The sequence below is a fragment of the Clinocottus analis genome, unplaced genomic scaffold (assembly GCF_023055335.1).
Source record: "Clinocottus analis isolate CAN_PGR_092001 unplaced genomic scaffold, fCliAna1.0.p SCAF_5, whole genome shotgun sequence".
In the NCBI taxonomy this organism is placed as follows: Eukaryota; Metazoa; Chordata; class Actinopteri; order Perciformes; family Cottidae; genus Clinocottus; species Clinocottus analis.
The window spans coordinates 6,209,446-6,236,914 of NW_027176207.1; the positions used below are offsets into that span (position 1 = coordinate 6,209,446).

A 27,469-nucleotide genomic window follows, 5' to 3' on the forward strand; every position below is an offset into this window, starting at 1 on the left:
GCTACTTATTACTGTTGCATATATTTATAAAACATGTCATATGTTTGTTGCAAAACTTAGAGAGAATGCAACCATATTTGTGTAAGTGAGCATCTAAGGGGCTAATATGCAAATATATGGGTGCTGATCACAGAGTGAACCATGCAAATACCACCTACGAACTTACACTTTATTAAACACACTCACAGAAATGCACACCACAGTGTGGGAGAGAGCAATCCAATGTGATGACGTGTTACCACTTCAGCTCACTAAGACACACAACCCAGGTTGTTTTTTTTCATGGTTCATACTCATACCTACCAAAATGTATGTAATTTGTGTAGATCCCCATGCCCATAACCATGAGCCGGCGTGCAAAATATGATTTTGCGTCCTGCCTCGCCGAGATAAGTCAGGTAACATACTATAAAGCTTTGTTTATTGTAGCTCATGGCACTGTGTTGCAATTCTCCACAAAAAGCACAAAGGCATTTTTCTGCATTATTTTAAGGAATGCTCGAGGGCTTACAAATACAATGTACTGAAGAAGCCAGTCTACACCAGAATCAACTCATATCTATGGACTACTTTATAACCTTTATCCAACCCTATAAAGAAAGAAGTAAAGTAGTGCATGCATTATGACACAGGTTGAATATCCTGGAAACTATTGATGTGATGATTCGGCTGCTAATTATTTACTCAATGTCTAAAGCATTTAAAAATAAATTGTCAATTGTCTTTGTCAAATCGTAGTTAGTGCTTCTATCAGTTAACTATTTGTGGGTGGTCGCACCATGCACCGACTTCACTACGGCGAGTATACACCACACTTTAGAGTCAACCTTGATTTGTGTTTTATATACCTTAGCAACATCTACGTAGGCAATGTAATAAACAGTTAAATTATGTAAGAATGCTCCATATTTCAACACAAACAACAAACAAACTTATTTCACCTAGTTTATTTTATTAACGGGTTTTGTACTGCGGCAGCTTGCGCAGTGCACTGATCGCTCATATTGCTGGACATTCAGATTTTTTTAATATTCAAAATAGTTCTATGAGAATTTGCTCACACAACAGAACGTCTACCAAAACCTGGATAATACACTGACAGTGAGGATTACTTTACTGCCTGTGGAATGGTGTATGGTTGAAACATTTAATCATGATATACACACGCAGGCAGCAAAGCGCTTCCCTTCAGAGACGGAATATCTTATTAGCGTCAGTAAAACTAGCTGTCTCTTATCAATGGGTTTAGCCTAGTGCCTTGGTTGCTGGTGGAGATGGGATCATTCTGTAGTCAAGGCTTGCTCTAAGCCCAGTACCCATATTGAACTGCATTTTTAATCTTTTTCTCTCCACATCTTTTTCACATTGAGATTGTTCCTCCTTCTACTGAACCGTTTCCTTTTGTGTTCAGTTTTGATTGCACAAGGGAATCCCAAAAGCTTGAAATAAGTAGCACAGTCACTATTGTTTGGTCGCAGTTTAATTTGATATTAAAAGGGTAAAAGGGTTATATTTCAGCAAAGAAAAACAGTTTAACCTCATTGAGGGAGGGTAGTTCTCTCTTGCAATGAGTGGTGGTAACGACCAAGAGAATACGACATATACAGAATAGTGAGTGGAGAGTGAGGATTTATTCAGGCAGAACACACCACAGGAAACAGTCAGGGAAGAAAGCAGGGATCTCAGAGTGGGGGACAGAAGACTATGATGGTTACTGGGCTAGAGGCCATGGCAAGGTGGAGAAGTCAAAACAGGCAGAGTTGTACCAGGCAGAGGCAAGGTGGAAAAAAAAGTCCATGGCAAAATTGTTGGATGATCTGGCAGTGAATGTGTGTGAAACTGGGGCTTATATACCAGAGGAGTAGGTGCAGCAGAGTGGACAGGTGAGAGTGATAGAGCTGATGAGGTGGGTGTGACTACCAGGTGCACTGATTAGGTGAGTAAGAGGTGGAATGGCAGAAGAGAAAGGAAGTGGTTCTGTGGCAAAAATGCAACATTATCAAAAATGAACAGTCTACTTACAGAGTGTTCTTAAAACAATACGATAGGAAATTTCACATTCAAATGCAGTTACGTTGCTTTAAACATTAGTATTTTTTCTCAATGTTTGGTTTGCAGCTTGTGTGTGTAAAACATACACTTCTGTTTCCTCTCTAACAGTTACATTTTCAGACTGAGTTGTACGAGGCTGGGCCAGTGGGCCATCGGCTATGTGACCAATGACAGCAACATACTGCAAACCATCCCCCACAACAAACCGTTGTTCCAGGCCCTCATTGATGGCTACAGAGAGGGCTTGTACGTAACCTATCACACACTCTCCTTTTCTAGCTCACTCTCTCTTCGTATATTGATCAGTTCTGCTTAACTCTCTACTGTGTATGCGCTGTATCCAATTGAAAAAGGATCAACTGTCTCAATCAGTCACATCTGTTTTGCATGGTCTTCAAATGTCTCTCATCAGACCAGAGTATGGTGCCTCTCAAAGGTTTCTTTCTTAAAGATACTTCCAAGATGAAGCATTTATTTATTTTTTGTCTGAGACAGAAAAAAGGGTTGTCTGTGAGCCTTAAGTGGTTCTACAACACCATCTGCTCCCATCATACCTGATAGTCTGATAGGCCCCCAGACAAATCAAACATGCTTCCCTCCATGTCGTGTGTAGCATTTTGCTTCAGCCTCAGTCGTTAGTCACCACTGGCTGAGACTGTGTCTTCTTACAAGTCCATTGTAGCCAGAGAGCAGAGAGTTTAAAGCATCTCTGTTTTTGATCAAGTGTGGAGACAGCAGAAACTCTGGGGGAAGTTAAGTTCACATCAGTCACTCTTTGCAAATGTCAATCATTGTAGCGAAGCTTTTAAATGCTAAATTCAATTTTAACATTCACTGTAATTTAGGACCTTTTTTTTGTTGCTCATAACTGTGAGTCAGAAGGGAGGATTAACAATGTATTTTAGCATTGAAATAGTATTGAACTATTTTGATTCTACTACTTCTCATTGTTTTATCAAATTCAAGGATAATAAATTGTCACTAGGTATCACATGGTGGTGCATTCATGAGTTATTTACACGTTCTTTGTGTTTGTTACTATTACTTTATTTCAACCTCTTTTTTTCCATTCGCAGCTACTTGTTTCCTGATGGTCGCAGTTACAATCCTGACCTCACTGGTTTGTGTGAACCAACGCCTCATGATCACATCAAAGTGACACAAGTGAGTTTGTTTGTGTATCTGGATAAACAGAGTAATATTCATGGTTCCAACTTGTCATGGAATTCCTTATGCTGCGTTCAGACCAAACGTAGGCAAATTTGACACGCACACAGACTACATGCAACGTCAATGCAGATAAGACACGCCCCCGTTTGGCGTAAACACAGCTTTTATTTTCAAGCGATTAAACTGACACAGTACACCTGATGCGAATCATCGTGCTGTGAACGCAGCATTAGCCTCGAAAAGCCAGAATGCATCATGTTAGCTCTGGCTTGACATTTAAGTGTGGAAACCGTTTACTCAGACCTGCCTGAACTTGACCAAATATGTTGCAGACTAAAAAAAAGAGACATGAATTGTGTTGTGAAATGTATTTATACAGTTTAAAGTTACAGTGATCAGACATTTCAGTAAATTTGCCAGTTCAGCCATGTTAGCTTATTTTCTACTTTGCTCCAGGGCAAAGTGACGGCTCCAAACATGTAGCACACCACCAAATCAGAAACAGCGTTACTTCTAGTAAAACGCTACACAAAAACGGAGCAATCATCCTACTTTGTCTCAAGTTTTTTCAGAAAGTTGTTTCTGTCCATATTGAGGTTTGAATTTTCCAGAAGTGCCATCACGTGGAATTAGTGACGCAAAACTGAAGAGTATAAAAACTAACAACTCAATGACGTACAAACCAAACCGTGAGCATGTTGATCCGTTGCGTCACTACATAAACAGCATAGGGGACAGTAGACCATCTGTTGCCAAAGGAAAGGAGGTAGTGCTTGCGTCAGCAACTTTTAAAGCAACACACCATTTGTCCATTACTAACACAAATGATTAACATGGCCCTCAACCCATTGATCTCTCTTGATTGACTGTATGCCTACTTTCCCTTTTTTGATATGTCGTCAATTTTTTTTTCATTGTGGTGGCTTGCACTGTGTATGCTGTATTTGTCTCGTTATATGTTGTGTACCACTCGATGACTAACGGCAGTTTGCTCTTTCTGAACAGGAGCAGTATGAGCTGTACTGTGAGATGGGCTCCACCTTCCAGCTTTGTAAGATCTGCGCTGAGAACGACAAAGATGTCAAGATCGAACCCTGCGGTCACCTAATGTGTACTTCCTGTCTCACGGCCTGGCAGGTATTGTAATGAACCATACTGCATAAACTCCTTTTGAAATCTAGTCTTTGAACAAATGGGTGCATGGGTCACAAGTGTGGTTGTTAGAACATTTTAAAGATGATTATTAATTTTCGATAATATTTATATAATTGAAATCATCAATAGATATTGATAACAGGTCAACAAAAGGGCATTAAAATGCATCATTTTGAGTCATTAGTCCCAACAGTAGCTTTGGCCATTACTCATGCTGCCAGTCTCAGTGCATCCTATTACATCCTCTGTCTCTATTTTCAATATTCTGAATATGAAAACTTCACATGTAAGATCTAGCAATTTTTCTCTGCTAACAGGGGATTTTTTTGGGGGGCATTTACAAGTCTGGCTGAATCTGGTTTGACAATAATTAGCAACTGCATATAAATGAGAAAATACTACTGAATAATAGAAGCAGCTTGCGGCCTCCAGTGTAACTTGCATGGTTTATGAAGTCCCTCACATCCTCGACTCTGTTCTAATCAAATTTCAACATATCAGTCCATAGCGGATGTGAAAACTGAGCGTGTGCACACAGTATATTCCAGTAATTCTGCATGTGCTTTTCTGCGTCTGACCTATTTGTGGGAATTTGCATTGGTGTTGCGCTTACAAGCTGTGCCAGCACAATGTGTGTTTATAGTTACCTTTCCCTAATAAGTCATTAGCGTAGATTCCAGAGACGCTGTCCTTCCCCTTCTGCTTAGCGTGGGACATCGGTGTTGCAGTCACAGAGATGGCTCTCCCGATATGTACGACTTCTACACTGACACTGATGTTACTGATCTCTGTCAGGAAAACGCGTACACATTCTCTCTCGCTCTGTGTGTTTGTAGCAAAGAGTCACTTGTGTAGACCAATAGCAAATCTTGCATTATTTTAATTTTTTGTGTTCTATGTATTTTGTACATATCCTCCCAACATCTACTATAGATGTTTGGCAGTGGAGCTTTTACAAAGGGGGAGATGGGAAATTAGTCAAGGTTTTATACATTTTTCAGCAACTCTGCGCTATAATAGTTTCCATTCATCATGACCTTTAGTTGCCTTGTGTTAGTCAGAGGAGTTGATGTAAAAAATAGTCAAACACTCAAACCCATTTCATACCATTCAAACCTGTTCATATATATTTCATGGAGTTCTCAACAGGTTCATTTTCATGCCTACAAAGCTGGAAAATCTTTTTTTGAGTGGCTTTACTCTGATCATAGCTGTACATGAACAGTCTCTTCAGAGTTCAGTCCTGTTCCCTGTACATCGTGGGACTTGGCAGCACCCGCATTACCAGTGTTTGTTTGTCATACTTCCTGTTATGACAACTCAACGTAACCCCGCCTCCTCGTGTGTGTGTGTGTGTGTGTCTGTGTGTCTGTGTGTGTGTACACGTGCATATACATACACCAGTATACTGTGTTGGAACTACTACAGGGTGTGTGTGTGAATGCTTAAAAAGAAGTATTTTCCTCCCCATTAATGACAGGGTGAGTCAGAGAGAACGAACCCTCCTACTCATTGACACTCAGTAACCCAGCACTTTTCAGGCCATTGACTCAGTGGTGGTTCCTTATCTTTCCCCTCATTCTGTTTATTAGTCAGCTGAGGTGGATTAGACATATGCTCTCACAACTGGCTGATGATCTATATAATTCAACACCCTTTTTTTTAGTGTCTCTGCACAGTATGAGAGGGTTCCCTTGTTGTAACCATTTGCCATAAGTCTGAATTTAATTCAGTCTCTTATTTTTAATTTCCACGCTTGCACCGGATGTTCTGTGCCGCCATATTGACGGCCATCCCAACGCTCTTATTTCTGCTCTGAGGAGCGAGGAGGCATCTCTGCCGACACACCATCCTCATTGTTTATCAGTTATTCGATTGCACGCTGCAGCTGTTCGGACTGACCCGCTTGTTTCAACATCACTGGAGTTTCATACAGTGAAGACGGATCACAGAATAAACTCAAGTTTTGTATTTGATGTGTTTTCTGATTTAACATCTGCATAAATAAGTTTGTTCATACACTTCACATTGAAGTACAATTTAAAACCACATTGTATTGGTGGTAATCATGTCAAATTTTACAATTGGAACAAACAGTAGCCCCCTTTATCGCCCACAGATCAGAAGTTCCCAGAAGCAGTTTTTCGAGTAAGGCTATCATTGTAAATTTGTCAAATCTTGGGCTCTGTTTGTTCTGACATGTGTGAAGGCTACTCATTGTCTCCATGGATTCTGTTAACACTGAATGAAGTCTGACCCACAGAGTGCATGTAGCCACACAGGTATTCCTTACTGTAAATTCCTCTTTTCCCGCCCATATACTTTTGTTCTCATAGTTCTGTTGAATAACACATCTCTTGATAGTTTCCTAGCACAGAATAAAAGGTAACCTATATTCCATGTTACCTAATGCAAACAAACAAAATGTATCAGTGTTGTACAAAAAGCGTTAGCTTTACTGAGTTTTAGCATTTATGAGCTCATTGTTTTGGTTTTAAGGCTCACAACTTCTGTTTCCAATTTAGCAGTTAAGGAACCTAATATGATAGCATGGACATGATGTAGACAAAAACATTAAGAAAGAGAATGAATATTGGACTGTTGCCAGGTCGCCAGAAAAATGACTCAAAATGCATGTTGATGTCACTCACACTTTGTCTACTGGGTCTATAAATGGGTCTATAAAAAGTGTGATGATATGACAATGTTGTTTTTACAGCTTGTTGCGCTGCCCCAAGTGAGCGAAACCAAAAATCAATCAAAGCAGGTTTAAGTGTCCAGACATCAAAGTTACATATTATGATAGAAGGCCACTACAGTATATGTTAAGATGTTAGTGTAGTCCATTTGAAACAATGCTTATTTGTAAGCTATCTATCTCAAAGTATTCATTGTTTTAACCAATTTAGCCAAGTTTTATACTTGAGGTCTGGACATATGCAAGTTGCTAAATCCACACTCTGTTGAACAAAAGCAAAACGTTCTGTATTTCAAAGCAGAAGTTGCACTGGAGAGGTTTCCCCTTCACCATAACAATAGTTCAGGAGCAGTTTGTTTTAGGTTGTCCTTTTCAGTCTAGTCTGTTTCTTCAGTGTCTATGACCATCACCATCTCCTCCCCTGTCTGGGTTCCCTTTCTTTTAACCTCCCACTCCTTCCCTTCTCCACCCACTCTAATTAGGATTAAATTTCAAACATGCCTTTGGTGTGTCACACGCCAAGTCCCCAACCATATGGCTACCACAAACGCAGCATTGTTCTCTCTGCTTTTGATTGTACCCCGGGAGTCAGTGGAGTGAGATCCATTAAAACTAAACAAACCTCTTTTATCCTCTTATTTATGACCCCTGTTTGACAGGAGCTGTCATGTGGAATATGTACATGTGGCCAATGAATGTTGTAAAGTTGCAAAACACTTTTCCCTGAAGAGGATCTGCACAAACATGTGTCCAGGGAATGAGAGTAAGATACATGGCAGTAGTGCAGTGCATAACCTTAACCATGTGTATCCTAGTTTGTAGTACCGCCTTCTTGCTCGACAACCTAAATGTTTCCTCGTGTTCTACGCTTATGGGTCTATGGGGTCACCAATATCACAGCCACACCTGGGCCTGTGTATGTCTGTCTGTGTTTTCTAGACGGATCTTGTTTCATGCAAACTCTTTGCCGTATCTGTTGCAGGAATCGGATGGTCAGGGTTGTCCGTTCTGTCGTTGTGAGATCAAAGGCACAGAGCCCATCATTGTGGATCCCTTTGACCCACGCAATGAGGGCAACAGGTGCTTTTTCCTGGACCAGCACAGCTGCCCCATGCTGGAGCTGGACGATGAGGAAGACCGAGAAGACTGCCTGGTCATGAATGGACTGGCCAACATCAGGAAGGTAAAGACTTGGTAGTTGATCTATTGATGGGAAGGTGAAATAGGAAAATCCGATTAGCCTTTTTTGTGCTTTAATTACAGAAAAAAGTCCAGGGTCATATTTGTCAAACTTCTAAGAATTACACTTAATAATGCTCTTATGCAGGGCTGCATGGTGTAGTGGCTAGTACCGTCCCCTCTCAGCAAGAGGGGTCCAGTCCTAGGGCATCCATGATCCCAGGCAGTCCTTCTAATAATAATAATACTAGATTTGATTAATATAGTTATAGTGCTTAAACTTCAATCTAATATATTAACGGAATTAAACTTTGAGCCGTTTGACAAATAAGAACAGATAATGAAGTCTCTAACAACAGTTCAACAAAACAGCCGGCCCTAAATGACTGAATATGTACTTTTCTCTCAGCACTGTGCAGAGCGTCAGAACTCGCCCATGGTGTCTCCCAGCTCTTCACCTGTCAACCAACACAGAAAGGTCCACGGAGGAGACATCAGCCACTGTGTCCACCTCGGCCTTCCCCCTGTCCCGCCACGGCTCGATCTCATTCAAAAGGGCGCCATCCGATCCCCATCCGTCAGTCCCACCGTCTCCCCAAAGGTCAGTCACAACATTTGAAAGGTACAGGGAGAAATGGTTCTCTACTGTTTACAGGTCATCCGTCTGTGGGCAGTCACTTAATAACTTTAACGCATTTTATACGAAAGTTTAGAATGTGCTTTATAGTATGGTTTGAAAATGAGACTAATTGACACAATTATGAATTATACAGAGCACACAAACACAGTTGTTGGTCAGAGGAAGCAACAACCCAACATTTAGGAAGCACAAGGCCACAAAGTAACTTAATATATCATAATATGTTTTTTCCTTTATTTTATTACCAATATATTATGTTATGTGGCAATTGTTCGGTTCTTCTGTGTAGCTGGTGGAAGTGGTTGGGGAAAATGTTTTCTCAGGTTCAAAAGATAAAGGTTCATATCTCACTTTTTTGGCATGAAGACATGTGACCATACTGAATGTAAATAAGATTCAAAATCTCAATGTGATTATTCTGCATAATTAAAGAATAAATGATAAATAAATAAAAAAGACTGTTCTTTACATCCTCACTCCATCACGCTTGCTGTGATTTAGCAATGAGTTGAGAATTATTTAGATTGTCTTCTGTCATTCTATACCATTTTTCCACCTCTCTAGTCTTCGCCAGGAATGTCAAGGAAGCAGGACAAGCCTCTCCCAGCCCCACCTCCTCCACAGAGGGACCCACCTCCACCGCCTCCCCCTGAGCGTCCTCCTCCCATACCCCCAGAGTCACGTCACTCTTGGGTCCCCACTTCCTCTCCCTTGACGTCTTCTATCTCATCTTCTACGGGCACGCTGTCAGACTCCCAAATGCCCCTTAAGACAAGGTGTCCTAAAGACGGTCACTTTGCAGATGCCCACAGGACTGGATCCGAGCACGGAAGACCGCTCAGTTTCCCGTCTGCTGGATTTGGGCGGTTACATCACAGAATGGATGGGACAGGAACTTCAGAGAGCCCCAAGGTAGGCCTTAGATATTAGTTTAAATTACATTTTGTTTAGACATTAAGTCTGATCATATTTGAATCTCGGGTTGTGAAATTTCAATTTCCCCCAAAACGTTGAGTCTAATAAAATTGCATCTCTCTATGCATCCCTGGTGGGAGGGTCTAAGACATAAGGAAAGGACACTGGGAAACTGGAACGCAATTAAGAGACTTGGGATGTACCCAATAAGTGAGAGTAAAACCTTTTTCATAGGCATGGAGCCTGTGCAATACTATTAAGCTGGTCTGCTTTTCTTTCAGTGTGTAAATACATACTTGAAGTATGTTGAATGGAATGCAAATATGATAATCCATACCAAATTATGAAAGTCTCACTGAAAATCAGTCTGACCACTTCAATAAAATCAATTGAATTCTCCAGAACTTGCCTCAACATGTTCTGTTGTGCAAACCATTAAAACAATTGAGCATCTGCATCATTTCTACGCTATCATTTCAAGCCTAGTGTGCGGGACACAATCATGCACACACTCACACACACACACTCGTGCGCTGCCTCCATCGACCAACAAAGTAGAACAAAACTGTTTTTTTTATTTGATGGTACGGGAGATGAGTTGAGGAGTCTTACAACCTGAGGCAAGATGATTCCCCTGGTGATACAACAGCTGATACTTCTGTGTGTCTTGCCAAACTACATGTGAACATATTGGTGTCGGTGTGGCAGTTTTACTCACCCGCTCAGGAGCCCTCCTGTTCTGAGCATGCCTATCCCATGCAGGTTTATAATATGTCAGGCCAGGATGCTTTCTATTGCTTTTTCTGTAAAAGTTAACAAGAACCTGGCACAGTAATATCAGCTTCTTAAATTTCCTTGGTTGCTTTCTGAACCAGGTTCTCTGTCATGCTGATTCCCAGAAACTTAAGACCACCTGAGCCAACACGGCTCCATCGATGTACACAGGGTGCGCCTCCTTTTTTTCTTATCAGCTCTTTGCTTTTGCTGACATGAGCTGTAGATTGTTCTCTGAACACCGTCCTTCAAGATTGGTGAAGCCGGATCAGGCTACTGCACTTGATGAGCAGACTGGGCCAACAGAATGCAAGACTGATGGGACGAGAGGAGGCGGACTTTGTGTTTACAACAACGATGATTGGTGCTCTAACCAATTCAAAGTTTGGTGTTTGGTGCGGCTTGAACCTCACTATACTACATGTTACTGAGCAGGCAGAAGATTCACAAATCCCTGTTAATACAGATTATTTTGGGGAATTATTCTAATAACCTAATACTTAATCACAAAAGATGTCTATCATGCAGTGCTGCATTGCATTCCTTCTCAGTAGCACTGCTTCTACACTTTACATTACTGGTTCGACTTGGCACTGCAACTGGTGTGATCCCATCACAAGATGGGCTGTAGTTTGAGATGTAGCAGGTTTGTTTAAAACAAATAAGGACCCCACCAGAATCAAGGAAGAACATAATTCATCTCGTATTATTAGTATTTATATTTATTTTAGTTTATCAATTTCGTTGACATAACTTTTCATTTGTTTTATTATGTTTGTTTTTTTTAAATCTCCCCCTTCTCCTGTCTGTGCAGCCTTTCTCTAATGGTGTGCAAGTCAGCGATGAGTATGACATTCTTCCCTCACGGCACTCGCCAACGCAGTCCACTCTTGCCAGTAGCCATAAGTGAGTATCACAGATGCACACACACACACACACACACACAACGTTTCATTGGAAATGTGATGTCTGAACAGCACATTTGTATAATATGGATAGAAAAGATTGCAGCGTCCTGCATTGGTACATTACTGCATTCAGTGAGCTCCTACTAAACTTGTTTAGAGTTCCTCTGATGAATCCATACAGAGATGAAAGTCTGTTTAATCAATGCATACACAATGTTTCCAAGGCTCATTTATCGGAAGTTGACTGCAGCATTGTGTAGACAAATGGGAATAGAACAAAATAGCTGTCTAGTCTGCGGTCTTAAAGCAGATTTCCATGACACATTTGGACTAGTGTTTTAGATTTGAGTAGCATTCAGTTCAACACTAGCTAGTTATTACTTGTGGTGAGCCTTTCCTTTTATTCCAAAGTTCCATTGGATCTGAACCCCTCCCCCCTTATATTCCCTGTGGTTTCAGACTCAGGGATCTACCAGTGAGGTCTAGTAGCCTTAGGGAAAGGTCCTGGTTAGACACAGCTTTTATAAATGATGGCTGCACTTCTAATAGCCTTTTAGCTCCAGCCAGAATTGGATTAGATATTTCTGAGTATCGGGCTGAAGTGGAGGCAGGGGATATAGCTGTCACTTCTGATGAAGCTTGAGCTGAAAGGGGAAGCTCTGGTCCTGCTGAAAACAATTTAGGGCTGTAAAATATTGTACAGTTGTTAGAGTGATGGACACACACTTCCCTTACACAAGGGAAAATGCAGCTCACTTATATATATAATATTATATTTCCAGCCATTCATTCCCAAAAGCCCAAACCTTAATGTTTGTCAGTTGTTAATTACTACATCTACTGCCTCAGTTTACATCTTTCAGTGGTTAGCATTGGATATTAAGCTGCGCAGGTGTTTTTTGTAACTGATTGGCCGATGAAGGTCCTGAATCTTCCGTCATTGTTTAATCATTACTTACTGGAGACACAACTGTTAGTGTACTTTGCAGCACAATAACATCGTATCATAGCAGATAGGTAAGCAGAGTTTATAAATTCATATTTTCATATTACATTACACACAAATTAAATCTTAATGAATTTGGCCTGATGGTTGTAAATGGACTGTACACTTTTTTCTAGTCTTCCGTCCCCTCAAAGCGCTTTAACACTACTCGTCATCTTTCTCCCATTCCTGATGGGAGGGGCTAAGTTTCCACCTGCCCATCAAGACTAGCTAACCTTCACACACCGCAGGCACAGCTACAGGAGACATTTGGGGTTAAAGGTCTTGCCCAAGGACACATGAGCCAGGGGAGCCGGGGATCGAACCACCGATCCTCTGATTAAAGGACGACCATGCTCACCACTGAGCCACATTGGTCTGCAGACTGTTTTTGTAGACCTGTGAAGAGACTGAAGCCATGCTCAATGTGGTTTTAGGAACCCAGCTGACAGGGCGAAAGCCGGGGTGCACCCTGAACAGCTCGCCAGGCTATCGCTCACATTTACATCTGCGGGGAAATTTAGTAACATGTCTTTGGACTGTGGGCGGAAGCTGGAGAACCCAGAGAAAACCCACGCTGACATGAGGAGAACATGCTCCACGCAAAGAGCTGACCAGACCAGCAGGTCCGAACCCTTCTTGTCATGCTAACCACTACACTTAAGCTCACACACACAATGTTGGGAACTGCACTACCACACAAACTACAGTGATGGATATTTGTCCCACCAGAAGCTAAAACCTGTCCTGTCAAGACGCTCTCTGATTTAAGTCTTCTCAGACTGTTGAGGGTTGAGATAGATCAGCATTTTATAAGCTCTGTTTACACTGATGAATCTTTTCAGTTGCAATTCTGAGTGCCATGTACCTGGAAATGTTGCAAGGCAAAAAACATTCAATTCACTTTATTTTGTACAACTACAAATCACAAATTTTCCTCAGAGGGCTTTACAATCTGCACACATACATCCCTATCCAGGACCTCAAATCGGATCAGGAAAAATGCTTCAAAAAACTGAAAAAAAACTTTCACAGGGGAAAAAGAAACAAGAACTTAAAGCATGTTGATTTCGTCCACTTTGACAATACAATAAACAATGCAGTGAATGTGACCTTGTTTTTTTCAAGCAGTCATTGTTAAAATATACAATAAGAAATATAAAATAATACATCTTGCAGCACATTTTCGTCTCCTTGCTCTATAATCCTTATAATGGACTGAAAATGTCAGATTGCAGTTTGAATTTAATAACTGTCCAGGTGACACTAATGGAATAGTTGGGTTGATAAATTATGGTCATTTTTTTAGACCCTCCAACCCTTTCAGCAGCCCTGCAGTAGAACGACCGCGGGGAGGGATGGAGAGTGTGGAGGACGACTATCAGATCCCTTCATCCATCCTCTGCTTGGTCCAGGCTCCCATCTGCATCTCTCTACCCAGCAGGTACTGGTCGACTTTCGGTGTTTTAAAGCTGCTATGATGGATTCCTTAGAGTTTAATTAGGCTGTTGTTAACCAAAAAGATTTCTTCTCATTCAGGCACTCGGAGAATGGCTCTCCAGAGCCCTCCATCGACCAGAAGCCCCCAGAGCCAGGTGAGTCCTAAAACCAGCAGAGATGATTAAACATTAGAATTCTAAATCTTACCTGACTCCATTGTACCGTGAGATTATTGTCATCTTCATCTGATGTAGTGAATGTTGCAATGAGCTGGGCATGATCATCCAAACTTGATCCTAAAATGTTCTAGTCGGAGTCTTTCCCTTAAAAAAGGGTCACGGTAATTTAATTTGTTTCCATTACAGTATTGTTTTTTGGTGGAAATAAATTATCTTTAACAGTAGAGCATCTTATTCTGTCTCATTTCTTAAACCAGGTGAAAGTCCATAACAACCATTAGGAACAAGCCAATGCTATCGGCAGCATTCTTTCTTATTTACTGAAAAAAGTTTGTTCTTTGCTTCTGATCCTCAGGCGGACACTGTGAGTCGGTCAGGGCACATACGGCCCTCTGCCCCTTCAGCACCAGCAAGATACCCTCTGACTATGACATTCTGCTGCCACCCCAAGGTAGACTCTCCCCCCACCTCCCCCAACCTGAGCACACCTCTGCTCTCCGAGCCACAGCATGCCTGTCCGTCTCTCATCTCTGCTATCTGATCCCGCCCCGTCTTCCCTGTGCAGTAGACCTCTGTTGTTGTATCTGTCTTAACTTTAGAATATATGTTTGACACAAGGGTATTTTTAGTCATTTTATGTTGTGAAACTCAGTGTGATAAGTTACAAGCAGATTATCAGAAGATGAACTTTGTATCATTATATAAAAATATTATTCTGCAGTTGGGGTACAGCAGTGTCAGATCTGTATTCCAGTAACAGCTCTGTAGCAGAGTTGGTCTCCATTTGAATTGATAAGAATGTACACTATGCTAATGCAATGCTGTAGACAAATGGCAAATCTCGGCTTTAAATAGTTTTCTGATTTTAAGATTACTTGTTATGTGCTTATATTGTATGTTTCATGTCTGTTAAGCACCAACTCTGGGTTATTTAAAGCCGGAATACCCACAACAAGCTTGTATCCAGCCTTCATGTACCTCATTCCCCAATCCTCGGTCTCTTTGCTTTTCTCTAAAAGACAGATTATCCGCTGCTCTTTAATATCAAATGCCATTGAAGGGACATGGTTTAGACTTCATAGCAGCATCAGGCAGCTCCTTGTGGATAAAGTAGTAACGGTGAATCAGAGCAGAGAGTTCAGTCTTGTCTGTGTTTCAGCATTAGAAGATGCTCCGTCCCAGCCTCCTCCTCCACCGGCCAGACACAGTTTCACCGACATCTCTTCCTCCACATGCTCCTCTTCTGTCATCGCACGGCCACACAGGCCCTCCTCTGGACACGAGCACTTGCTGTTAACCCCCGGTAAGCTGATCAAAATAGTAAAAAAAAAAGTTACAAATAAATTACTTCTCCCACAGTGTTATGCCAATCTAATGATCTTCTCTTACGGGGTATAAACTGTTTCCTACGCTCACTGAATTGTGGAAAAGTCCATATGGAACAGAGAATCACTTTTGTTGACCCACAGACAGCAACAGGCTCCTTTTACCTGAATGTCTATGTTGTCTGTGGTCTAGGCACAGTGTTTGACATGCTGAACAGTGCTGCTCCTCTGCCTCCAGTCCGACGGCACGCAGAGCATAGTAAAAGCTCCAGGGGCTGCCTGGAGTACGACCATTTACCAGCCAGTCAAGGTAGGTACCTCAGCCTTCTATGACTTCACATAGTAAAAAAGTATAAAGTATACAGACATAAGGGCAACTAGCATGCCCGTCTTTCAATCAGTTCTGGCAAAGTGATTGCAGAGATTGTTAATATTTTTATTAATAATTAATTAATTAATACTAATAATAAAGGTCCAGTCAGATCATACTGGAGAAATGCTCAAAGCTTTTGTTCTGTGAAGTCTGCAGACTTCTTCTCTGTGACACAAATAACACTCGAGCCTTTCTCCGCTGAAACGATTTCTCTCCCCTCTCTCTCCAAGTATCCATGGACTGTGTGCATGCCCCTGCCAGGCCACCCAAGCCCCTGCCCAGGAAGATCCCTCCAGAGATTAAGCCGGGCAAACCCCACAGCTCGGAGTCGGAGAGCGTTGACGCCAAAATTGCAAAGCTGATGGGGGAGGGCTACTCCTTCGAGGACGTGAAGCGGGCGTTGATGATCGCCCAGTACAAAGTGGATGTGGCTAGAAACATTTTGCGCGAGTTTGCCTTAGTGGCCCCAAGACTGAACCTCTAGACAAAGAGACAGTAAAAGGGAGCACAACAGTGAAGCTGTTGGACCGACTAAAAAGGGCTTCTTCTTTCTGCTTGGCCTGAGACTGTTGGAACTACAATATTCAACAGAAATATTTCAAGAGACTTGCCTTTTGTTGCCGAACGGAGATAACGATGCACAACAAAGTGGCCAAAACCAAATCACAGTAGAACACAGAATCAAAAAAAAGAGGGAAAAGATCATCTGTGAATGGATTTTTTTTTTTTTTTCAAAAAGAAGCCGGCTTGGTGTTTACAGTGAGCTTTCTGCCAGTGCTGGCCTCTGGTTTTTAAATGCTCTTGATTGTCTCCAGGCCTGGACGGTATGCCTGTTTTAAAGCCCTGATCCTGCTACTGCTGCTAGTGTTCCTTCCACACCCTGCCACACTTCAGATTTATTTTGAAGGGTATTACAATAGAACACATGTCGGGGTCATTTTTATTTACAGCCAGTGGGGGGAGCCAGACTCCATCGTTTCTCTTACTCCTTTTGTTACTTTTTTTTTTCATGATTAATGTTTCTCCATCTTCTTCCTATGTCAATTAGAGAATACTTTACTGTTTGTCCGGGGTCTGTGTTGGGAGCTGTTAGAGGGAGCCAGAGGATGCCTTCTTGTTCACTTGTTTCCCACAGAGCTGGAGAAAACTGTACTTTTTGTACAGTTGTTGTATCTCATTTGGACAAGAAGAGACAAGCATGGGAAGGGTGAAAGGCTAAGTTTTGCTCTTTGTTTCTGTTCCTTGACCAGAGGATTAATCAGCTTTCTTCATCTGAGGACCGCAAGCCGATGAATGTATTAGTTCTGCATGAATGAGCTATACCTTTGTACAATTTCTCCCTGCCAAAAGCCAGACGATCGTGCCTGCATTTCAGCTCAAGCATTTCTATGGTAGACGCGGCCCTGTTGTGTAGATCAGCGAGCCAGATGTTGTCTGTTAGAGCTAAAACAATGTGCTCGGCAGCCACCACTGCAGGCGCCTGTCTCCGATTCAATTACACAGCCATTATGTCCACATTCCCCACGTGTTTAAGGAATCCCTCTGTCTGATTTGGAGTGAAAGTTACTTAATGGCTCTGCAACAAATGGACATTTTTCTTGATGTAAAGACAAACAGAATACTGCAGAACATTCAGATTATGAGATGACGTTAAAACCCCTTACCTCAGAATCTGTGTCACCAATCCATGGCTTGGATTTGTTCAAATGCAGAACAATTTGGTTTTATTAGCCGTTTTCCTTTAAAGTAGTATGCAAGATGTTGCCAGACTTTTTAGAAATATAGTTGTTGCCGTAAAACGACTATGTTTACTCAGCTATTATTCTCAGAAAGATTCTCTGCAGTCCAGTTATAATATTTATAGATTGCCCAAAACCAAGATAGCAATGACCATAATGTCAAATTCAAGGCTTCAAAGCCCACAAAACAATGAGATCAATACAACTAGGTCCTCTACTTCTACACAATCTACAGTTTAAGCAAACCCTGTTGTATATCTGCTCATGTCTTCTATCTAGCAAGGTTTCCAGATCGCAGTCATTTGGGGAGTTAAGTTTTCCTGGTTAAATCTGCAATAAGATTGCTACCTGTAGAAGTTTAAATGTATTGATTGATTCCCCTTTTTAGTATTTGCTTCCATAAAAGTTACATAACCAACGCTACTTCCTAACTGATTACAGTAGATTAAGAAATATTTGCATATCCAAATGTATTGTGTGGGGCTAACAGGTGGTACAGTACAATGTGATGTGGTTCTAACTGTCATCCTAACTATTGTATATCAGGACTGTAGTAACTTTTATTTCATTAGGAACAGTTGATGCACAAGGCACCCTAAAACTGGGCAGCCCTTGGGTCTGTGTGTGTCTTTGTGTGTGTCTTTGAACACACAACAGAGTAAGTCAGTGACGTTCCGCTGTCTTTTTATTTACAAGCTATACCACAGGAACGAGCCGCATAAACACAGAGCTACATGGCATTGACCCATTTCCATTTCCAGGGTGTCTATACTCATCAAAATATATTGAGATGATATATTGTAGTTTTCTCCACTGAGGAGCTTAACAATGTTGATGGATGTAGGTCTCCTGTGATTGAGGCTTTCACAAAGCAGATCTCAGTGTGTCTGGTCAAAACATTTCAGTCTGGCTGGAAATGAGAAGGCTCACAAGGAACATCCTGATAACACAGCAGGGGAATGATGCACCCAGTTTGATGATGGAGCTCCCAGACTTTTATTTTTACTTCCACATGTTTTCATGATGAGTGAAACCAAACGTGAAAGCAATTTCTGTACTTGAGTGGTGTTTTTGTGTATTGGAATAAGTCAGCCATTTTAACAGGTTTTATGTTTGGACCAAGTTGCCAAAAGGTTCCTGTGTTCATGTAAAAAAATTGTGTGTGCTGCGTTGTCACCATGGCAATTCAAAAAATCGATAGAGAATTATTGATAATGAGCAACGCCATGTGCAAAGAGGACGGTCTGAGAACCAAGTCTCTAATTTCAGTGCAGACAGTCACAACAAATGTTTACCGAATGCAGCAAAGCCATAAAAGTATGTCAGCTAAACAAATACACATATAATTAAGCCTTTGGATATTGCCGAGTCATCAGCTAAGAAGCTTCATCTGCTCCCCTAATCACCATGGTTATTCACATTTCAGTATTCAGTTGATATTTATTGTCACAATTGACAATGCTTTTCGTACTGAACCAGAAAATCCTCAGAATGAAATCTGCAAGATTGCTTATCTTTTCCAACTCACGGATTAGAGTACATTTTAATGTTACAGATTAGACAATGATGTAACCCTTGTCTGGCTTATCTTAAGTAGAACGAGCGATATCGCATTCTGATATGAAATACAGTGGCATTCCCCTTTAACTTGAGGCTTAATTTTAGCACTGGTCCGTTTTCACTTTTATTTTCTCAATCTTGAACTACTCTTGGCTCAGTATTGTCCATTCCAGTGGACCTTCTTGTGAAGAGGGTAAGTGGCCTTAGGTTGCAAAGTAAACAGTTTTTATTTTATAATGCCATTTTCGTATTAAAGTGCTCTGGTGACAAAAACATGATATGATGAGATTATGTAAAGCATAGAGTAATATGCAATTAATTTATACATTATTAATGCTTTTTTCTTGATATATTATTTTCACGGATAAGTAAATAAAGTCACAATACCCTTTTATTCAATGTGTTTGTGTTGTCAAAATTCACCGGAGGCTTCTCATGAGTCAAAAGCAGTTTGATTAGTTATCGTGACCATTAACAAGTCGATGACTTCAAGGAGTGTCACCTGTCAGCTACTGATGTCGGAACAGGGAAAAGCTGCTTGAGGTACTGAATGAGGAAAGAATGCTGAAATTAACTGTAAATTCTGAAAGAAAGTGATATATACAGTGATACACGGAAGTCATCCACGACTCCAGAAATGCCCGTGGTCCTCCATGCTGTTAGAATCAATAGTAAGGAAGAGTCTTTATTAACCAAAACATATTTGTGTTTGTGAGGACATTAAAGTGCTGATGTTCTATATTTTATATGTTTAGATACAACCCAAAATGGATCCTACTAAGTTAAGTGTGTCTGAAGCCTGTCACATCTTCCGCTCTGTTGGCACACTGCTGCACAGGGTGAGACGTCTATTCATTACATGCTGTATTTTGTTTTCCTTCACTGTCCTGCTGCCTGAAATGTTCACAAGTGCACCAAAATGCATATCAATTCGCCACTGAAAATAGTCACCAGAAAAATGCACTATTTCTTCTTGTTTGAGCAACATTTGCCAAAGACTACATTGACACAATACTGAACCATTTTCTTCAATATTGACTTATTTCGAAATATTTTGGAAAGATTTACATCATGAGTAGAATGTTATGACTGTTTCATTTAATGCTTTTTGAAATGAACAAAGATTAGAATATGACCAGCCTTATCTCTTATAACCACTAAATACATGCACTCAGCATCCTTAGCATAACTTCTCCCCTCACACAATATAAAAAGTAGAGCACATAGCATCCAGTGCTTCTGCTGCTCAATCCCAACAGCTGCTTACCACAGCCTTGTGCTTTCTTGCCTCACAGGTTTACATGGATTGTGGTTTTATCTGGATTCTGGTCCTGCACAACACCTCCTGCTATTATCATTGTTATTGCTAGTTGCATTACTATTAGTATTGCTAATACCATTACTGCTTCTCGTAAATGAATATCATAAATCAAGTTCAAAATGAAGGTTATTTTCTATGATCTCAAAGTTACGATGAGAAATGGTAATGTTTCTGTAAACCAGATTGCCTTTAGAAAACACATTTTACTGCAGCACTGCCCCAGCCAGTCCTGCTTCTCCTGTGCCTCCCTTTCCTACAGGGGGCCCAGCATTACAGCCTGCCAGGACAGTGGTGGTGTGCTCGTTGGCTACAAGACGGAACAATTCTAACTTCCTGCCTCTTGCAGCTCAAAACTTCACGCCGCGGTGTCCTTACATGTAAATTGGATTTATGTTGTATTTATTGACAAAAACCCACACACATTAGACACAACACTTTATTTGTTTCAAAATGTACACTTTATTGTCAACAACGTACAAAAACAGAAGTCTGTATTTACAACACTACTATGGCCTTCTCATCTTACCGTCTTTGGTTTCACTGCTGACCTGATTATTTGAAAAGGAATAAAAGACATGAGGAAGTGCTGGAAGTGTTGAACAAAACCATCCCACAATATGATTAGGGTGCTGTCATGCTGTGTGGGGGACATTCTTCAACGACAAACTTCTACACAGATAAACAAAAAGTAAGAGATGGAATATCATCTGTTTGCTTCAGTTTGGTGCGTGGGTCCTCCAAGTTAGTTTAGTGTTTCATGATCAGCCAACATTATCTGCATCTGAAGCTCTTAACAAAGTACACTTAAAATACTGGAATTGTAACTTTTCTTCCAGGTGCTGAAAATCCTTGCAGTCTACAAACAGTTCCACATGTCTTTCCTTTAATTACCATAAAGAAGCTGCTGCCAGATGACGACTCAAATATATTATAAGTCTGGCTTTTGGCAACTGTCATAATCCACTGGTATTCTCAGAAATATGAACATATAGTTGGGGTGAAAGATGCTTCATTTGTCAAGTTATTTATGAGAAAAAACTTCATATAAATAACTTCATATAAATGTATTCAGCAAGTTTACATGATGTGAACTGAAATAGAAATGTTCATTTGAAAGGCTTATGTTTCCTCTTAAACTTATCAACCCTTTGTCCTTGGCAGGTTATTGGGTTGTTGCATTGTGGGATGTACCAGAGTATATTGATGTAACGCAAGAGAACCACTATCTGTATGGACCTCATCTGATCTGCCAATTATAACCACTGTCTTCAGTATGGGTTATCCTTCACACCACTGAGCTAAAAAGGACATACTAATAATAATATAGCAGAGAATAAGCACAGATACTGTATAACCTTATTCACGCTCATGTAACTCCCTACCATGCAGTACCTTTTCAACACTTGATGATGCCTTCCACGCAGGCTTGAAAAGAACTAGCTAGCATGCTGTAGCAGCAGCGGCATCCAGGGAGGTTGCACACAGAATATAAATACATAAAAACACAAAAAATGATTTCAGACCTGGCATAAAGTAAAACTCATAAAAAAAGAAATTATGAAATGAAAATATGGTACAGGAACTGCAGAGGTGAAGACATGTACAATGTAGTGTATTAAAATAAATCAGCACACTACTAAAAGAAGCACTTTGGCAAAAACCTACATCTTACATTTTTTTCACTTTTCTGAAGACTACTATTTTCTACATGAAGGAATTTAAAAGTCTCTTGACACGGAGAAAAAGTGGGATGAAATGACTGTAAGTTACAAAAGCAACTAACTAGTGGTTGGCTGTGTCATAATGTGTAATTTGCAGATTTCTAATTTATATCTATACCAATGAAATAAAAAAAAAATAAACTGCACATGTGTAGGAATCATTCATAGTACTATAACAAGTCTCTCTGTAGAGGACATCCATTAACTAGACAGACAATCTATTTGCCAGTGCTTGGGGTCAAGAGATGTTGAGGCTATCTTACAGTTTGAGAACAGTTTCAGTAGGGTTGTACAGCAGGAAGGGGTTCTTTTTCTGGGCACAGCCAACAAAGGCTTTCCACACAGTGCACAAAAACATAGAAAGAAACAATACGAATAAACATTGGCATGCTCTGTGAGGGCAGACAATATTGTAATATGTTATACAAAAAGTGTACAAGGGATTTACATTCTGTGAAGAAATTGAAGAACGAACAAGCAAACAAAAAAAAAAATCCTAAAGGAAGAACTAAGCGGTAAAAAGCCCACCACACAGCCTTAGAACTCAAAACAAAACATAAGCATTCACCAGGAACACAGAAACACAAAGTGAAACAGTAACACGACTTCAAACAGTAAGGCGGGACAGCAGCTGTGGGCAGGACTTTAAATGACACTGAGTGTTGCTGCTTTGGTGGAGCCTGATGGAGCAGTCTGTATTGTTTATGCCTCTTCCCCACTAAGACAAACAGAGAAACAGTCATTATCATCTCAATCATGTCAAATTCAAACATACAAGAACAAAAGGATAATTCCCGTTTATTACAACATAGATCTTATCAAGAAAAAGTATTGAACGATCTGCATTTTGACCCGATGACGGCGCAGGAGTGAAGAGAAAGGATCCCTATCCTCAGTGGAACATAAATGACTGTCCAAAGTAATTCTCGTGTTTCAGTCTGGACCAAAGTGGTGGGCTGAAAACCAGCTGGTTAAAATGTCTGCCCCTCCCACAGACTTCAGACCAGCTCAGATTGGTTTTCTAAAGCAACATCATTGTAAAAGTAGATGAACATAAACCAGGGCACAGTTATTAATGTTATTTTCTTGTCTGCCAGTATTTGATTGTGATTGTTTCGCAGTCCACAGGAACTCTGAAAATGGCCATCAAATAAACATTTATACATTATGTTGATCTTTGACTGTTTAATAGTGAGCTTTGAAGGTAAGTGATGAGGACACATTTTGTAGATAATGCTTTCAGGTACATGCATGATATTGGCACTATGAATACCAATAATGTTGTAAAAACTCAACAATGTGACATAATCTGTGATATTGTGCCACTTCTTTGCTGTTAATCCACTGACACAATAGACGGGTGAGGAGTGCTGGTTTGCAATGCAACCCGTGGTTAAGAGCACATCTATGTCCATTTTTGAAAATAAGAACGAGGAACATGCACAGTTCATAAATCTGACAAAAAGAATGCAAATGCATATTTCTGTCTTTGTGTGTCCACAGAGTTTTAGTCATGCCTCACCTCTTCCATCCCTTGGAGCACAGCCTGAGTCTTTAAACAGTGTGATTATTCTCTTCCAGTTTCTTGCTCTCCTCAGATGTTCCCACCTCCTTCTCCCCCGTTTTCCAGCTTCCTTGTCTGTGTTGAAGACAGAATTGCAAATGAGTGAAACACCTTTGCTATAGAATGAGCGTTTCCCGAATGAGCAGCTGCATCCTCTCTTCAACATCACCTATCACAGGCCCACTGCAAACCTTGGCCTCCTTCCTTCTGATTATTATTGTACATTTCACCAGTATGTGAGTCAAGTGTGTGTTTCTTTACCTTGCATTCTTCATGTAGAGCCAGTAGATGAGTCCAAGCAAGGCAGCACCTATGAGGAGCCCAGCCACCACTCCCACTATGAGTTTAGCCTGGTCCTCTGAATCCTCCGGAGAGCCTGACAACAGACAGAAACACTGCTTCAGTTGTGGGACCAACATTTAATATCACACAGAAACACTTCTAAAGTCTTTAAAAAGACTGCTTCAATTAAAGCAGAGCAGCCTAAATTAAGAAGTGTTCTCTGAGATTCTCCCTTGCCAAGAGCCTCTATTTTCTATGAAGCAATAAAGTGACACTTCATCAGCCAACGCTTCATTTTTCGTCTCGTGTTTTTAGTTTGACGATGTGTCCTTGCTGTTACTATAGCGACATTAAGTAAAGTTTTCTTTACATTCTGGGATTCATGAGCAATACATGATGAAATGTTGGATATTGTGGAGATGGCGGTGTTTTCTTATAGAACAGGAGAGGTTCATCAGTGTTCAGGGAGACGAAAAACTAACTTTAGTGACATTTTAATGTAAATATGATGTATACATTTATAGATGTTTTATTACCAGAAGACGTTCATTATGTTTTTTAAAAATACAAAATGCTTTGACTGAATAATAGTCAAATATCCAAATGTATGTACTTCAGGGAACATTTATAAGACTGTGTTGTCGTCACTTAACAGAACTATGCACAGCACTTAATCACCAGACACTCTTCATAATCTGTCTAATCTGATTCAGAGGCAGGAGTTTAAAGGAGAATATTGAAGACGAGGGTGCATGTGAAGACACAGGGAAAGTGATGATGAGGCTCAGTCATACATGGAGAGGAGAAGTGATCGACTACCTGAAGAGAAGCGCGACTATCAACAGAGCCTCGTTAGAAAGTCTAAAAAGTAAAAGATAAGGAATAAAAAAATACAAATCTTACCTTTATCCTCCTTTTCCTCCTTAAAAACTGAAATCAAACATAAATAAATTAGAACTCATAAAAATAAAATGCAAATAAAACATGAAAATGCGGTTTGTCTAAAATACAAAAAAATTGTCCTTTGATCAGGCATAAGTAAGGCCTGGCCACGCCCTTTTTAACATGTACACTGTGCCTTGGAGAGAAGAAAGCAACAATACATTTCAAAAGCAACAATAATTATGCTTTCAGCGCATATTCCAGGCTGCACGGAAACAAAGCGAGTCAGGTTTATCCGCCGACAAGCAGGAAATAAGGCCGGAGACAGTGAAGGAGGAGAGACAAAAGAAAGACGCATTGTCACAGACAGAGAGGGAGAATGAGGAGGAACAGTAGTAGCACATAATGAATGTATGAAATGATTCCACTGTAGCATTTAGCCTTTCCTTAAATGAGTCTCATTCCAAAGTAAGGATTTCTTAGTAACTATAGTGTACATTGCCATCATCTAAAATGTTTCACGTACACAAATTAGACTCAGAAAATAACTGATGTTGAAAATAGCTTCATATGAATTGCAGAAAATAGAACAAGTGTTCTCAAAGAATGGAAGAAACAACTTCAAGTCTCTCATTCCATAATGTCTGTACTGCAGGCGGTGTCTTCTCCCTGTGCCAGGTGACACATCATGTGCACAACACAACATCATGTACACAACACCTGCTAATAGACTCTTTACAGCACAGTGGACATACTTCTGTAGTCCATATGGAGTTATTGAAATAATTCATTTACCCCGGATACTCCCTGATGGGAGTTTTTTCCACCTAAATTGGTTTCTGATCACTTTTGTTTTTTTAATACAAAAAACACTACATGTATTATAATTATTTTTTGCCTATTCCTGCTCCTTAAGGAAAATGGACCTATTGCGCTTTTCTAGTCTTCAGACGACTCAAAACGCTTTAACACTACATGACATCATTCACCCATTCACACACTGAGCCACAGTCGCCCACAAGCCCTCTGGTATGGCTTTTTTGGACTTGGTTAACAGCATTTTTATCCACTCACATTTCACCTGTCTTCCTCTAGAAAGAGTAGCTTGGTTACAATACATGAAACAGTCTTCTAAACGGTCAGGACGTGTGATTGGTCACAGGGCCCACAACCTAGAATCAGGGCCTAGAACCTAGAATCTCAGGACCCTTTCCCACAGGTTATGTGCATCTGTTGAGTGAAATGCTGATTCTGTTTCTGTTTTTTTACGTTTGCAGTCGTATTTAATCATAAACAAGCCACAGCGCTGACACAAGCATCAAGTGGCCTGATAGGGACCGTGTGCAACAGAACTCCACAAAGAAACTGTTGGATTCTACAAACTGCTGCTTTACTAGACAACACATCATCATTAATATTAACTTGGAGAGCTTTACTGGACTACAGCTTTTATCCAACAAGCGAAGGACGGTGGGCAGAAGCTCCTGCACTCATGTCTACCCAGCGATCACTCTGTGAGCGTGGTGGGTGTGTGCGCGCTGGTAGTCCCGCCCCCTTGAGTCCCGCTGCATGCAGCGACATGAGCAGTCCCTGCACTGTGATCCGCGCTATTTTTATAAAGTATCGGTCACATCAAAATATGCAAAATCCTTTAGTTTTTAACATGCGGGTATCTCGCTACCTTTTTAGTACCGGTATACTGTGCAAGATTACAGAGTAGTGTAAAAAAAAAAGTATTTGAATTGGCTCAGGCACCGAAAGAAAGCACCCAAAGAAAGCACCGAAATCTGCGTTGTGTTTCGGTTCAGACGTCTTGGAACCGGTGCCATATTAGCACCGGTTCTCGGTACCCAACCCTAATTGCACGCGGGAGTCAGAGGGTCTCTGAAACGCTGTGGCGCAATGAAAGAGAGGGCCGGCCCACAGCGGCCCAGACGCTGCCTAATTATGCGTCGAAGATTATGTGTTGAAGAACAAGAACCAAGGCGTTGTGTTTCCTGGAGGGAGTGAAAGCCTGTGGTGTAGACTATACGGCACTCATTGAAGGCCTAGGTCTAAAACCCACAGCCCGCCACTGCAAAAGGAAGTAAGATACATGCCTTGTCTCTTCCATGCTGTTTAACATCAGTTGTCCACTACAGAGAAGTATCACTGCCCGAGCTGTGGACCCTTGTGACTCACCAGAGGAAACGTTGATCGTCATGAGATCTTCTCCCAGCCTGTTGCTGACGCTGCAGGTGACTGTGAGATTCACCTTAGGGACCACAGAGATTTTATGGGTGGCCTTGCCGTTGGTGTAGGAGCTCTCCTCCTGGAGGCACAGTAGAAAACAAAAACATCTCACACACGTCATGGAGTCCTCCATTCTACAGGATATTGTGCAGCATGTTGCTCGACAGGTAGGAACAGTGGGAAGACAGATACTGGGAGTTACTAGGAGAGCTGAACTCTGCTGCCAAGTTGCAAACCTATTCTGAATCCAACAGAAACATGTTGCCTCGTATGAAAGCGCTACCTGCCCATGAAGACCCCTGACCAGAACATCTCCATAGTACATTATTCATTAGAGGATAGTGCGTCTTATTCTCACTCAACTGTAACAGTTGC

General features: G+C 40.9%; 2 protein-coding genes across 9 annotated transcripts in view; one reads left to right on the forward strand and one right to left on the reverse strand.

Moving 5' to 3' along the window:
* cblb (Cbl proto-oncogene B, E3 ubiquitin protein ligase) overlaps positions 1-19,449 on the forward strand; it is a 52,458-nt gene extending 33,009 nt beyond the window's left edge. For 3 of the 7 annotated variants that reach the window (XM_068600708.1, XM_068600709.1, XM_068600710.1), the window contains 14 exons: positions 2,161-2,298; positions 3,129-3,216; positions 4,228-4,359; positions 8,058-8,258; positions 8,664-8,855; positions 9,459-9,806; positions 11,398-11,489; positions 12,914-13,102; positions 13,786-13,920; positions 14,016-14,071; positions 14,451-14,546; positions 15,255-15,398; positions 15,614-15,730; positions 16,024-19,449. In XM_068600708.1, the coding sequence (XP_068456809.1) occupies positions 2,161-2,298; positions 3,129-3,216; positions 4,228-4,359; positions 8,058-8,258; positions 8,664-8,855; positions 9,459-9,806; positions 11,398-11,489; positions 12,914-13,102; positions 13,786-13,920; positions 14,016-14,071; positions 14,451-14,546; positions 15,255-15,398; positions 15,614-15,730; positions 16,024-16,277 (2,182 nt within the window). In that variant the 3' untranslated portion in view covers positions 16,278-19,449. Of the gene's footprint in view, positions 1-2,160; positions 2,299-3,128; positions 3,217-4,227; positions 4,360-8,057; positions 8,259-8,663; positions 8,856-9,458; positions 9,807-11,397; positions 11,490-12,913; positions 13,103-13,785; positions 13,921-14,015; positions 14,072-14,450; positions 14,547-15,254; positions 15,399-15,613; positions 15,731-16,023 lie in introns of those variants that run through there. The other 4 variants (XM_068600712.1, XM_068600711.1, XR_011079989.1 and 1 more) reach the window with 4 other exon arrangements.
* A 1,386-nt stretch (positions 19,450-20,835) lies between these two features.
* The window catches only part of alcama (activated leukocyte cell adhesion molecule a), a 56,808-nt gene continuing 50,174 nt past the window's right edge, over positions 20,836-27,469 (reverse strand). Inside the window, exons 12-16 of one of the 2 annotated variants that reach the window (XM_068600806.1) lie at positions 27,044-27,173; positions 24,884-24,910; positions 23,960-24,074; positions 23,657-23,773; positions 20,836-22,852 (exon numbers count right to left, since the gene is read on the reverse strand). In XM_068600806.1, coding sequence (XP_068456907.1) covers positions 23,689-23,773; positions 23,960-24,074; positions 24,884-24,910; positions 27,044-27,173 — 357 coding nt within the window. In that variant the 3' untranslated portion in view covers positions 20,836-22,852; positions 23,657-23,688. The remainder of the gene's footprint in view (positions 22,853-23,656; positions 23,774-23,959; positions 24,075-24,883; positions 24,911-27,043; positions 27,174-27,469) is intronic. The other variant, XM_068600807.1, reaches the window with a different exon arrangement.